Here is a 13,377-nt window from a genome sequence, read left to right as displayed (position 1 = left end):
TTTCATTCCAATGGAATGGTCATTCCCACTTTAAATTGCATACCAAACAAAGAAATGATTGAAACAAGCATTCCATTATATTTAATTTCTGCACACCAAACGCAACATATATTCATCCGAACACGCAACTAACTAAGGAATTTGATATCCTAATGTAATTTAAGCTTTGTTCAGTAGGAAGGAAGGAAGAGGCGTGGAAAGAAAAAAAGTAAGGAAGGAATAAACTTCATTTGTTCGGTAGAGATGATAAAAGAAAAGAAAGAATAATATGAGGGATGTGTCATATTTTATTTTTTACAAATTTTCATCAGTCCAAAATGGGCAAAATAGAGGAGGAAAGAAAAATGAACTATTATATAAGTTTTAAATTAAATACAAGTTTTAAATAAAAGTACTATCTTCTAAGAATTACAATACTATAAATATTACTAGACATAATAGTAAAAACAATTTAAAATTTTACATTTCCTTTTCTCATACGAACATAATAAATTGTAAGTTTATTTTTTTTTATCTTCCATCCAATCGAAGAAAAGGAAGGAAAAACATATCCGTGACTTCTTCTCTCCTTTCTATCTAATTTTTTTCATTTTTACTTAACAGAACAGTAGTACAAGGAAAACAAAAACAAAATGTATATTAGCGCAATTACACAATTCAAATAAAGTTAATCCTAATATAATTTAGTAGATTCAACCCTTTTAGAATCTTAGATGAAATATTGCTTATCATAAAAATGAATTTAAAAAAAAAAAACACAATTGTTCAAGATAAAATTTTTTAAAGACATTTTAAAATAAAAATTTAAAACGAGAATAAAAATGGAAAAATAGTTCAAATATATATATATATCATCACGTGAATGCACCTTGATTCCACTGGCGTGTATATATTATCTTGTTTTTCACTGCTTTCAGTTACTCCTATAAATAAAAAGAAAAATGAAAACGTGATGCAACACATTTTCTCTCTCCAAAACTTAGATTTTTGCAACGAAAACTGAGTTGTAATTCGAATTGGTAAAGAAATCAATGGAAGGGTTTAGTGCTGAAGATCTGCCGACGATCGGAGGAATCGCCACCGTCTCACTTCTCCACTCCTTCATCCCCACCCATTGGCTTCCATTCTCCATTGTCGGACGCGCCCAGAAATGGACCCTTTCCAGAACCCTTCTCGTCAGTGAGTTCTTCTCTCTCTCTATATATATACATAAATAGATTTATATATCCGAGTGTGTGTTGCTGTAGATCTCCTGCATTATTCTCTTGAAATGTGTTTGGTTGCTGAGGAAACGAAGGAAAAGGGCAAGAATGTTAAAGATTCGAAAATTATATGTCTTTATGTTTCGTCCCAGAAAATCTTTTAAATATTTAAATCATCCCAATTAAGCCCAGAAATGGACCCTTTTTGGTTTCGTTTTGTTTGGAACCAAGCGGACGCCAAAGATCTATTGAGATCTATATGGCAAACTATTTTTTAGGTTTGTAATTCTAACCCTTTTTCTCGCTTTGTTTCGTCCTGATGTCTTTACTATTCTGCTTTTGCTACTCTGCATTATATTATTGTTTGATGTTTATGGTCAGAATGGAAGTGGAGATAGATTTGTTGATTTTCTATACGAATTTCAGAAATGGCGTCCCAATAGTCACTTCTCCAAACGTTTATGAGTTCTGCAATTCTGATTATTTACAAAGACTTAAGATTGCCTTGTAAATCATGAGATGAAAACTAATGTTAAGTTTGGGAGCATCGAATTGGTGGCTTTGGATTTGGGATTGGAAGAAATTTAGTTCAAATTGAACTAAATTTTCTCCAATCCCAAATACAAAGTGCCGATTCGGTGCCGCCAAACATATCATAAGTAATTTTGTAACAATTAGAAATCACATGGTTATGTTTAACGTTTTTGAACATTAGAGCGCTAAAGTTAGTGTGAGAAATTACGCTCAACTATAATGTCCTTTTCTTCCAACTTATATTTGTGGTCAAATTCCAATTATGTTATTTGCTTCCATTACGTGCTAGAAGGATTATGGGTTGCTGAAGCATAATTTCAGTGTCCAAGTGGATGGTGAAAACCTGAGATTTTGCTTTGTAATAATCTCTACTGGTAGACATTGATTGGGGTTAAATTTTCAATTGGCAAGACCTGTGTCCAATGTTTCTGCTTTCTTTTATAGTCTTTAAGATAGGAGATGGTTCTTTTCTGGTTCATCTTCACTGTTCCTTGTTGCGTAGTGGAATCTTGATAAGAGATGATTAGCTTGCAGATTTGCTTACAAATATTTTGATAAAGATATATATTTCACTTTTGTGGGTTGAGGATGTGGTTCTCTCCTAATAAGTTAATCAGGAAACCTGCTCCATCATCACATCCCATTATAAGAAAGAGGAAAGAAAAGAAACTTTCTCCATCGCAGGTCCTTCATCACATCTCATTTCAGAGGAAAAGGGGTTTCTCATTGTGATGTGCAAGAAGACTCTGGATGGCAGTTTGACCTTGTGATGATTATTGTTCCTTTGTTGGTATTATCTGGCTAGGTTCCTTCTTTGGGTGTGGATTCACCAATTGCTGGTACTTTGACAATGTGGTATGTATACCATCAAAGTTTGAACAATGCCATTCTTGTGCATCATGCCATCTACCCCTAGAAGATTTTATCTAAACCATTCCCTGCTACCTGAGCACTACTCAGGTAAGTTTGTCTCTGAGAAGGCGACGACTGTTTCTTTGATCATTTTGGAAAGAGAGGATAGGTTTGATTTCTTAGAGTACGATATGAAACGTAAATCATATAGTGGGGTTGCTCCTCGGCTATATAGTTTTGAGATGACTTTAGTCAACTAGCATGCATTACAACCTCAGCATGTAATGTAACAACATTGTTTTAAATCCTACACGTAATGCCTTATATTGTTTGTGTCAATATTTCCAATATAATGTTTAATTAATAGACTATCAAAGTGTAGTAAATGAGTTATCCTTAGTAATCTTTTTAAAGATACTGCTTCTTGACATGAAAATGTGGCACTATGCAGTCACTAGGTGAAGAGTTGACGAGGTTATGGGCCTTATGGCTTATTTGGAACATTGTTAGGGCTAAATTGTTGCCATAGGTCTACAGCATTAGATTTATCAAATCCTTCATCTGCTTGTAATAAGCTTCACACCGCTTCTCAGAATTTCCATCATTTATCCAATGTCATTTGAAAAGATAAATTGCTTAGTACGAAAATCATAATCTGTTAGGTTTTGATCCTTTGTGCCTTACTAACTTGGTCTATCCTTGTGCTAGCATTATGCAAGTTGATTCTTCTCCATACTTACCAAGCTATAAATGGGAGGTTTTGAGAATGATCCAAGTTTGCATCATGATCTTAGAGTGCACCAAAAGGAATTATATATATATATATATATTAAGAGAAAAAAATTCCTTCCCCAGTTTCTTTAAGATCAAGTTTTTGATATTGAGGTGTTGGAAATTTGCATGATTGAGGTATTAGTCTAATGAAAGGACTAGATGTAGAATCTATGTTGAACCACCATATAGTGGGGCTACTAGGACTTGGGTCTCTTTCTTTGGTGGGGTATCAAGTGCATGTATCTTTGCCAATTTACCAATGTCTAAACGGTAGGCATAGATCCTAAAGAGTTAATGCTTCGTCATGAATTGGGATCTTTTGACTCAACTGTAGCTGAATTTTCCTGATTTTGGCCCATTTTTCACCTTGAATGGGCCAAAATATGCAGAATTTCTTACTTCACATGGAACATTAGATCTAGTAATAGGGGGTCTATGGCTGACCAATATTGTACTACGTCATTTTGCTATTGCAATTCTTTTGGCGATAGCATGTCATAGGTATAGAACCAACAAGAAATTGTATGATTATTATTATTAATTTTTTTTTTTTTAAACTAGTTTCCAGAATTTAATTTAATTTAATTAATTAATTAATTTATTTTTTTCCATTGATATTGTTTTCCTTTTGCCCTTGTCTTATATTGGAAATGATCCAAAGGTTATGATGCATTAGAGGATTAGAAGACCCACCCCCACCCACCATTATTAGATTCAAGGTTGTTAGAATTGGGATTGTACGTAGAATCATTTTGGCTCCGTAGAATCGGATTGTGAATCACAAGATTCTACCAAACTAATAAAAATACAACTCAAACTAACTTTCTAAACAAAAATTATCTTTAAAATAAATAGAGAATGAGCCAAAAATACCAAAAGAATCATATAAAAGTACATTATATATTTAAGGGATAAGTTCATATAAAAATATTCAAACAAATTTTTTAAATTTTAAATTTTTATTTCCTTTTTGTTTTTTTTAGAAGATAAGAAAAAATTTATATAAATGTAAATATTACATTGGGCTTCAAAAACCTGAAGTTTGTAAAGTCAGTCAGGCCCAGCTGTATAATACAACAAAGAAAGCAAAAGAAAATAACAAAGCCCAAGACCAATCTGGTTGGACAAAATCATAGCAACAGATGAGAGAGAGCAAATTCCCCTGTTGTGATGTCAGCAAACTAAATTCCCCTGTTCCCCTGTTACAATTTCCTATTTCCTAAAGATCAACGGTAGTCGACGACTCCTCTCTTCTTTCTCAGGTAAGCTCTCTTAGTCTCTTGTTCCCTCTCTCTCCTCCTCCTATTCTTCTTCTTCTTCCCCGAAACCCTAGCGACTTTTTTTTTTTCCTCGGGCATCTTATCTCTTCGTCGGAGCTGTGCTGGAGCTGCTTTGTCGGCTGCGAAAGAGAAGGAATTGTGGCACTGTGCTAATCCATCTAGGGCTTCCTCTATTTCTGACAACTTTTAAACCCAAAACAAGAACACAAACATGGAGTAGTTTAGAATCGCTGGGATCATATAGAATCGTACGATCCGATGATTCTACCTACAATCCCAGCGATTTTACCCGTGATTTTGCACAAGCTACGATTTTTATGCGATTCGGATCGATTTGGGCATGTTGGATCGTAAAATTGTGCGATTCTACGAGTTAAAATCGCAATTTTAACAACCATGATTAGATTTGGATGCATGCTGGGGTTTTTATTTGCCTCTTAATGAAATACTGTATTAATAATGTTGTTTAAATGCAACATATGTTATGCAATGAGCTTTTACACTTCTTTTTGAGATTTTTATATTGGATCTAAAGGTTCAAAACATGTGGCTAGCATGGTTGTTAAAATCGCGATTCTAACTCGTAGAATCACACGATTTTACGATCCAACATACCCAAATCGATTCGAATCGCATAAAAATTGTAGCTTGTGCAGAATCATGGGTAGAATCATGGGATCGTACGATTCTATATGATCCTAGCGATTCTAAATTACTCCATGTTTGTGTTCCTGTTTTGGGTTTAAGAATTGTCAGAAATAGAATAAGCCCTAGATCGATTAGCACAGTGCCACAATTCCTTCTCTTTCGTGGCCCACAAAGCAGCTCCGACGAAGAGATAAGAAGCCTGAGGAAAACAAAGAAAAAAAAGAGTTGCTAGGGTTTCGGTGAAGAAGAAGAAGCAGAGGAGGAAGAGGAGGAGGAGAGAGGGAACAAGAGACTATGAGAGCTTACCTGAGAAAGAGAAGAGTGGAGCTTCCGGCTGTTGCTGATCAATGGGAAATTGAACAGGGGAATTTGGTTTGCTACATCGCAACAAGGGAATTTTCTCTCTCTCATCTGTTGCTATGGTTTTGTCCAACTAGATTGATCTTGGGCCTTGTTCTTTTCTTTTGCTTTCTTTGTTCTATTGTACAGCTGGGCCTGATGGGCTTTGCAAAATTCAGGTTTCTGAAGCCCAATGTAATATTTACATTTATATAAATTTTGTCTTTATCTTCCCAAAAAAAAAAAGGGAAATAAAAAAATTAAAATTTAAAAGAATCTATTTGAATATTTTTATATGAACTTATCCCTTATATATATATATATATATATAATGTACTTTCGTACAAGGGATGCGTTCCCCTCTTGGGGGAGAGATTTTTCCTCAATTGAGGATATTGTGGACCTTTTGGGCTCCTTAAGATCATAGGTTCAGTTTTTTTGTATAGCTTGGAACGCGTTCCCCTTTTGAACACCTTCTAATACATTTACTTATCAATATATATATATATATATATAATGTACTTTTATATGTTTTTCTGGTGTTTTTGGCTCATTCTCTATTTATTTTAAAGATAATTTTTGTTTAGGAAGTTAGTTTGAGTTGTATTTTATTAGTTTGGTAGAATCTTACAATTCACGATCCAATTCTACGATTCTGATTCTACGGAGCCCAAAACGATTCCACGTAGAATCCCGATTCTAACAACCTTGGTGGCTAGGTTTCTAAAATATTTAATATGTGTCGTTTTAATCATTATCTGTGATCCTTGAACTTTAGTCACGACCTTTAGTGATATTTGAATTTTTTTTTAAATTGCAGATATATTAACCTCAATCACTAATACTTAGGCATATAACTTAACCCAGTTCAAGAAACATTAGAAAAATACATGGAAATTTGTTATTTGCTTCCATTAAAGAAACCTTAGAAAGAGTGCATGACGAATTGTTACGATTAATAAAGCCTTAATTAAGCATCTCTCTCTCGGTTTGTGGGGGTGGATTGATTTAATCATATATTGTCACCATTTGTAATCATTAGGAAAATGGATTAAACAAAATTGTTAAATAAGTGGTTTTAAGTTTATAGTTTTGCTTAAACTAGACACTGGCTCAATCACAATTTTTTATTGGACTTTGGACCATGTATTATATGAGCAAGAGAGACTCCTCTAGAAAATAGCATATACAAACATGGTTCTTCTTGTTGTTGTTTTTTTTAGGATTAATGTAGCTAGTTTTTTAACATTCACAAATTTTATTTTAGGGTGAAATTACGGTGGGTAATTGCATTTCTGTCGGTTAGTTGAACATATCGCAGTTTGCAACCTTTAGGTGTTTTTTTTTTTTTTTTGGGTAGGTAACGAGCTTCAGTTTTTTGCTAGCCACAAATAATCATCTTTAGTGCATGCTTTTAACACCAGACCTATGGAAGAGGCTTTATGAGAATTGAAGTTTAAGGTACAGACTTACTTATCAAAAAAAAAGTTTAAGGTACAGACTCCAAATATACAACTAAAGATCATCTTAAATTCTTTCTTCTCATCCCTAATTGGTTTCATCTAGGTCCACCAAGTGAGAATTTAATGTGTTCAATGAGCGATATCAAACTTCTCTCTGTGTTGGTTATTACTAGGATAGGGTGTAGTTGAGAGTTGCGCTTGAGGAAGCCAATGGGACCAGAGTAAGGTGAATAGGTCTACTTCACTATTTTGATTGATTTTATACTTAACAAATCATTGACGTGAAGGTTAATCTGGTTTAACAATCAATCATGCAGTAGATAATAACGTAAAGTGTAGAAAAAACAAGACAAGCAAATTTGTAAGAGCCGAAAATTGGAAAAAATCACTGAGACACAATCTTGAGAACACAATTTCATCTTGAAGAAGAATTAGTACAAAGAGAACACAATTTCATCATGAAGAAGATTTAGTACAAAGAGAACACAATTTCATCATGAAGTAGAATTTAGTTCAAACTCTCTGTGATTTACAAAACTCTCCCAGAGAATCAGCGGTGTTGATTACTTTTTTCGTACAATATTACACAGCTAGTTCGACTCCTATTCTTGGAATCACCAGCCTATTGCTCTCCACATCAATGCGATCACACCCTTGCTATCCACTACGATTCACTAGTGATCTGTTGTATTACTCAATTTGAGCAAACACTCTTTCACAATGAAGATAACCTTTATCGGTGTAATTCATGTCACATTTGTGAATATGAAAATCATATGCCAAAATGTGGGTACTAAAACAAAAAATAGTAGCATTTGACCAGAGACTACGGCTAAAAAATCTATCAAAAAAAAAAGAAAAGAAAAAGAAATAGACTACGGCTAAAAAATCTTTGGTATATGATTGTGATGCATGGATGATTGTAGATTTAGCGAAGAACAAGTGCTTGGCTATCTAAACGAAAATATTGCAAAATATATACCACTAGTGCCTTAGTAACATGTTGCTTAGACAAGCTTTGCTTATGTGGAGAGAATATTTGATTTTAGCCTTTTTATAATATGTAATTTTTTAGCTTTTTTATAATATGTAATTTACTTATCAAAAAATAAAAATAAAAAAAATGTAAGAAAAAAAAAGGAGTAATTTTTATGTTGTCATGCCACATCAAATCCATATGGACAATACATATAATATATATTGTCACTCTAGGCAATAACATATAATATTTGTTGACATTAAGTCTAGATATCGAGTTCAGATTATAAAGTGAGTTTGTTTTTATCACTTCCTTTCCATCAGTGTGTTATCCTAATCCGATTGAGGTCAACTTATGACAATTTTGGCAGTTGTAATCATTTTCCCGATTCTTTGTAGAATGTCATCGATAATTAGAACTCATGGGAATGCACGTTCGTTACCTTATTCTTTTTATGCTCCTTAAAAAGGGTAGCCCACTGCATGTGGCTGCCACCATTTGGGGGGCAGGGGAAGGTGTTGGGAAGGGTCAGATGTTTGCAGCCTTATTCTTTTATCCTCTTTGCAGGGTTTATTTACGTCAGAGCTTTGAAGACTGAAATATAGGCAAAAGAGTTGTGCTTAATAGAATACTATTTATGATAATGTCATCAAAAGGTAGATGCACTAATGATGTCAATCAATTTATTGAGTGTTAGGTCAATCTCGGATTGGTTAGAGCTAATACATAGAATGACTGACTTCATCTGCTTCACATCCTTTTGTGTGTGTGTGGTACTAGGAAGTAAATGGCACATTTCGATAGGTAAATTGATGATAAAGTATGATTGAACTCCATGTGACAAATCTCTTTAATCACTAAAATCTTGTAATTGATCGCAAATATTTCCAGTTTACCCAATCCCTCCATATTTCTTGATTGCTCATGAGTTTTCTTGAAGCTATACATGTATTGGTCAAAGCATTTGGATGTTTCAATATTCAAAAAAGATTCCCTTATTCTAGTGGGTAAATGATGTGCAATATCTGGTTGAATCACAAAATGCCTGGGTAGGCTGTAGGGTAGGGTGCATTACCTAGATAACAGATGCACTTGTTGATTTGTGTAGAGGTAGCAGATGATGACCCAGACCCTTCAACATGCTTATTCCTTCAAAGTTACATGACTCAAATTAACCCAATTAAAGCCTTGGAATAAGGAAGTTTGAGTTAAAGTTTATTGAGCAAATTAAATTTATCCTGAATGCAGTCTTAGTTGTAAAGGAGTCGGGATGGATTTGATCCTCCAAAATTTGGCCAACATGAACCATCCCCATAAGAATATAGTTTTTGTTTTTCATTAATTTTTTTTATACTTTTAATTATTTATATATGTTTACATAATTGGTTCTTGAATTTACCCTGATTAATTATGAATAGTTCAGGTTAAGGAATTCTAATTTGATCATGAACCGTTCAGGAGGTTCTTTACTTGACCTGAACCATCCTGAACCTGATTGCCTGCTTTATTGGACAAAACCATCAATCTTTCTCCTCATATCTGTAATATTCTATATTTTTCAAATATAATGAAATGGTTGGATTTTTTAGATGCTCCTTTTAAGAGATTCATTAGATTTGGGTAGGTTGGTGTCTTTCTCATGATGGCAAGTATATCCTCAATGCATAGCGGATGTCTTGATGATGTATTCAGTTTTCATATAAAAGGTAGCTCATTTCTGTCCAAGTGTATATGTTTATTTTGTGAATATTGAAGTGGAATTTGGTTTTATAGCTGAGATGGCAAAGAAAACTGTAAACCCTGAAATGTATTGAGCTGTATACTTAATGTGGAAATTTTTCATTGTTCGTTCATATTTATATCTATACTCATTGTTGTTCACAAATTTTATTTTGCAGCTGCATTTGGAGCAGTTTTGCATGTAATATCCACTTCACTTCTTGGTATAACAGCAGTCACCATATCAAACACCATTGCTGGCGAGGAAACAGTGCATAAACTTGCTTCACTATTGCTCATAATTCTTGGTGGTAGTTATGTTTTGTTGTTTTTGTCCGGAAAAGGTGGTCACAGCCATTCCCACAACCAACCCATGGAGAAAATGGCCGTTGCTGGACTTGTTCTTGTTCCTGCATTATCTCCTTGTGCAACCACTCTTCCAGTGTTTCTTGCTGTCGGTAACTCATCCTCCATGATGGTGCTTGCTATAATAGTGTTGCTATTCAGGTATCACTACCGTCAGAACTGAATTTTTAATTTTTGTTTGCATTTTCATTTTCATTTTGAAACCATTTAACGATTGTAATCATGGTAATGTAAACTTGTTATTTATTGATGATATTAGTTTTTGTCGTAAAATCTTTCCTTTTTGTCCAAAACTTTCCTTTTTCTTTTTCTTAGATAAATTGTAGTTTGATTGATACAATCATTTGCTAACACTTCAATCAATTTGTTGTCATGCTTATGTTTGGCCTGATTCTAGGCTTCAGCATCTGTAAAACATTGACAAGTTAAAATTGTTTCATTTTTATCGCAGTCAGAGATGCAATTATGTGAGAAGAAAAAAAAACTTTGCATTCCTTTTGGGACTCTTTCTTTTTCATTTTTTTGAATGCAAAGAATTTTATTTTATTTTTTCCTCGTGTAAAGCATCAAATCCAGCCTGATTTAATATGTTATTCAAACTCCTGTCCAGGTGGGAACTATAATTCAGCAGTATACATACTTTCTCATGTTAAGAGTGCAAATTAGGAAATTTATCGAACATGACACTATTTTCATCATCATTACAATATTGATGATGGCTAGTTCCGAACGTTGTCATGTTCTGCTGGCTGGATTTTCTGGTTTACAAATTACTTGGTCTTCATGACATCCAATGTTATCTGTTAATTTGCAACCAGAGGTCAATTTTTGTATAAGATTTATATTTTTCCTGTCATTGTTTCAACAAATGTGAAGTTTGAAATTAGATGATGAAATTTGATTTGCAGCACTATAACTGTGATGACCTCACTTGTGGCTCTCTCATTCTATGGTGCGAGCCAGCTCAAGTTTCATTGGGTGGAGCACTACGACAAGCTTCTAGTAGGTTCGGTGCTATGTTTAGTTGGAATATTGACCCTTATTTTTCATGATCATGATGGAGATGCAAGTTCCACTGGTGGGCACTTGCATAGGAAAATCACCGTTTTATGAGGATGTTTCTAAGCCAGGAAATCGTGATTTTGAATACGTATTTGTGTGGATTAAAGGTTCGTAGATGTAAACTGTTGAATGTGCCATTTATGAGCATTGAGACTTTCTGGTTTATACAGCAATCCTTGTATATGGGTGTATGTTTTGGTATTATGGAATATGTTTTTGTTTTTATTGCTCTGGGAGTGTCCATAGCCTATTCTTTTTGTGGTACTGCCAACAAGTGTTTTATAAAATTAGTCTGATATGCTGTCAATCACTATAGTTGTATTTCTGCAGAAATATTGTTCCTGAGCTGCTCAATAATTTTTGTGTCACTGAGATGTGTATGTCTGTAGCAAACATGTTTTTCACTCAGTAAATATATTTGTATTTGGCATTGCTATAAAATTATGACAGTTGAGACTGATCTTTAGAGTCTTGAATGGGAATATTTGGGGCTACCATTCCTTTTTCTTATTTTTTATTTTTCCATTTTTAGAGTGGTCTTAACAAAGGAGACAGATTGGAGAACCTTAGCCACAATCATATATATATATAATTTTCTATAAATATATATATATTACCGGTATATATAATTTTATAACAATCAAATAAAAAGTATAGAAACCTTTGAAAGAAAAATAATATCGGTATATATTACTAAATATATTTTTTGTTAAGTAAAAATTATAATTTCCGCTGCGGGGACTCGAACACGGAATTTCCTTACGAAAAGTTGAATATCCATTGGTGTGTTGGCTACAGCAGATTTGATGTTTTGGTTTTCCATTCCAATTTATATAAATTATTTACTGAAAATTCTTAGAGCACCCATTATAAAATGAACTTTACGATATAAAAGGCTAACAATAAAATGATAATTGTCCCACCTAAAGGTCAAAAGTATTAACAAGATGTATTTTAATATGGAGACATTGTCAATGACGGTATGTCTTGCACATCTAACATAGTCTAATATTTAAGTACCAAAATTTACATGAGACAAGTTTTCTAAACTTCTCATGTTTTTGAAGTGATTAAGCCCATTTAATAATTTTCTTTATCTTTCTCAAGTGAGAAAATCTTGCATTCTAGAATTAACAATTTTCCTTAAAAGTTATAAAATATAACACACTTTAATTGGTCTAGAAATAACTTATAAGCCTGGTTTTATGGTTCTTTAATTTACTTTTCTTTTATCTTATTATATAATTTATCTATAAATATGTTTACTTACTATATGTGAATTTTGGGTAATAAAAAATAAAAAAGAAATAAGAAAAGGTTAGGTAAATAATTCTATTTTAAAAAATAAAGAGCTTTTGTCATCAAAATATTATTAAAAGTAAAATAAAAAAAAGATATTTCCGCTCTCGGGACTCAAACCCGGAACTCCGGTACACCAAGTTGGGGACTCAAACCCGGAACTCCGGTACGCCAAGTTAAATATCCCTTGGTATGTTGGCTACAGACAACGGATGATTTCTATATTCTAATCAAGTATATCACAAACAAGATATTTCCGCTGCCGTCCACTGCCAGGACTCAAACCCGGAACATCCCTACGAAAATTGAATACACAATCGATTTGATGTTTCTATTTTCTATTCTAATTTATGTAAACTATTTACGGAAAATTATTAGACCACCCATTATAAATTGAACCTTACAAATAACCACGTACCTTTTTCTTTTTAATATTAAAGTAGTTGAAGGTCCAACTACAATCGAATATAAAAAATCTTAATTCTTGAGAATTTGAATTCTAAAACAGTTTTAAAACTTTCACAATTTTATAGATATTGAGGATTAAAAAGAAAATCATTAGCATAAAATGGGCTTAACTGGTTTTAATTTTAATTTATATCTGTAAAATATGGTCCCTTTAGCCCAGTCCAACCTTTGCTAGGTCTGTGGTTGGGCCTTGATAATTTGAGTTTTTCAGACCACGACTACATATTATCAACACACACCAGGCCCGAAATTTAAATTTCTATTATTTAGGTCCAACATTACACTTAGCCCATTAATGATTTCTAGGTCCATTCGGTTGCATTTTTACACAATTTCTGCTGTCAATTGAGATATATATATATATATACACCAGCGAAATTTGCATTCTTGAT

General features: G+C 33.3%; 1 protein-coding gene across 1 annotated transcript; it reads left to right on the top strand.

Moving 5' to 3' along the window:
- Window positions 1-905: 905 nt before the first annotated feature.
- On the top strand, window positions 906-11,525 carry LOC132311252 (uncharacterized). The gene is made up of 3 exons (XM_059809082.1): window positions 906-1,179; window positions 9,970-10,297; window positions 11,065-11,525. Exons 1-3 carry the CDS (start codon window positions 1,032-1,034, stop codon window positions 11,267-11,269), a joined length of 681 nt encoding a protein of 226 aa, XP_059665065.1. The 5' UTR covers window positions 906-1,031; the 3' UTR covers window positions 11,270-11,525.
- The last annotated feature ends 1,852 nt before the right edge of the window (window positions 11,526-13,377 follow it).

Source organism: Cornus florida, unplaced genomic scaffold (genome assembly GCF_030987335.1).
Source record: "Cornus florida cultivar Cherokee Brave unplaced genomic scaffold, ASM3098733v1 CherokeeBrave_3.0.0_Hap2_Chr06, whole genome shotgun sequence".
Classification (NCBI taxonomy): Eukaryota; Viridiplantae; Streptophyta; class Magnoliopsida; order Cornales; family Cornaceae; genus Cornus; species Cornus florida.
Note: the sequence above shows the minus strand (reverse complement) of the source record. Positions and strands in the feature narration are given on the sequence as shown.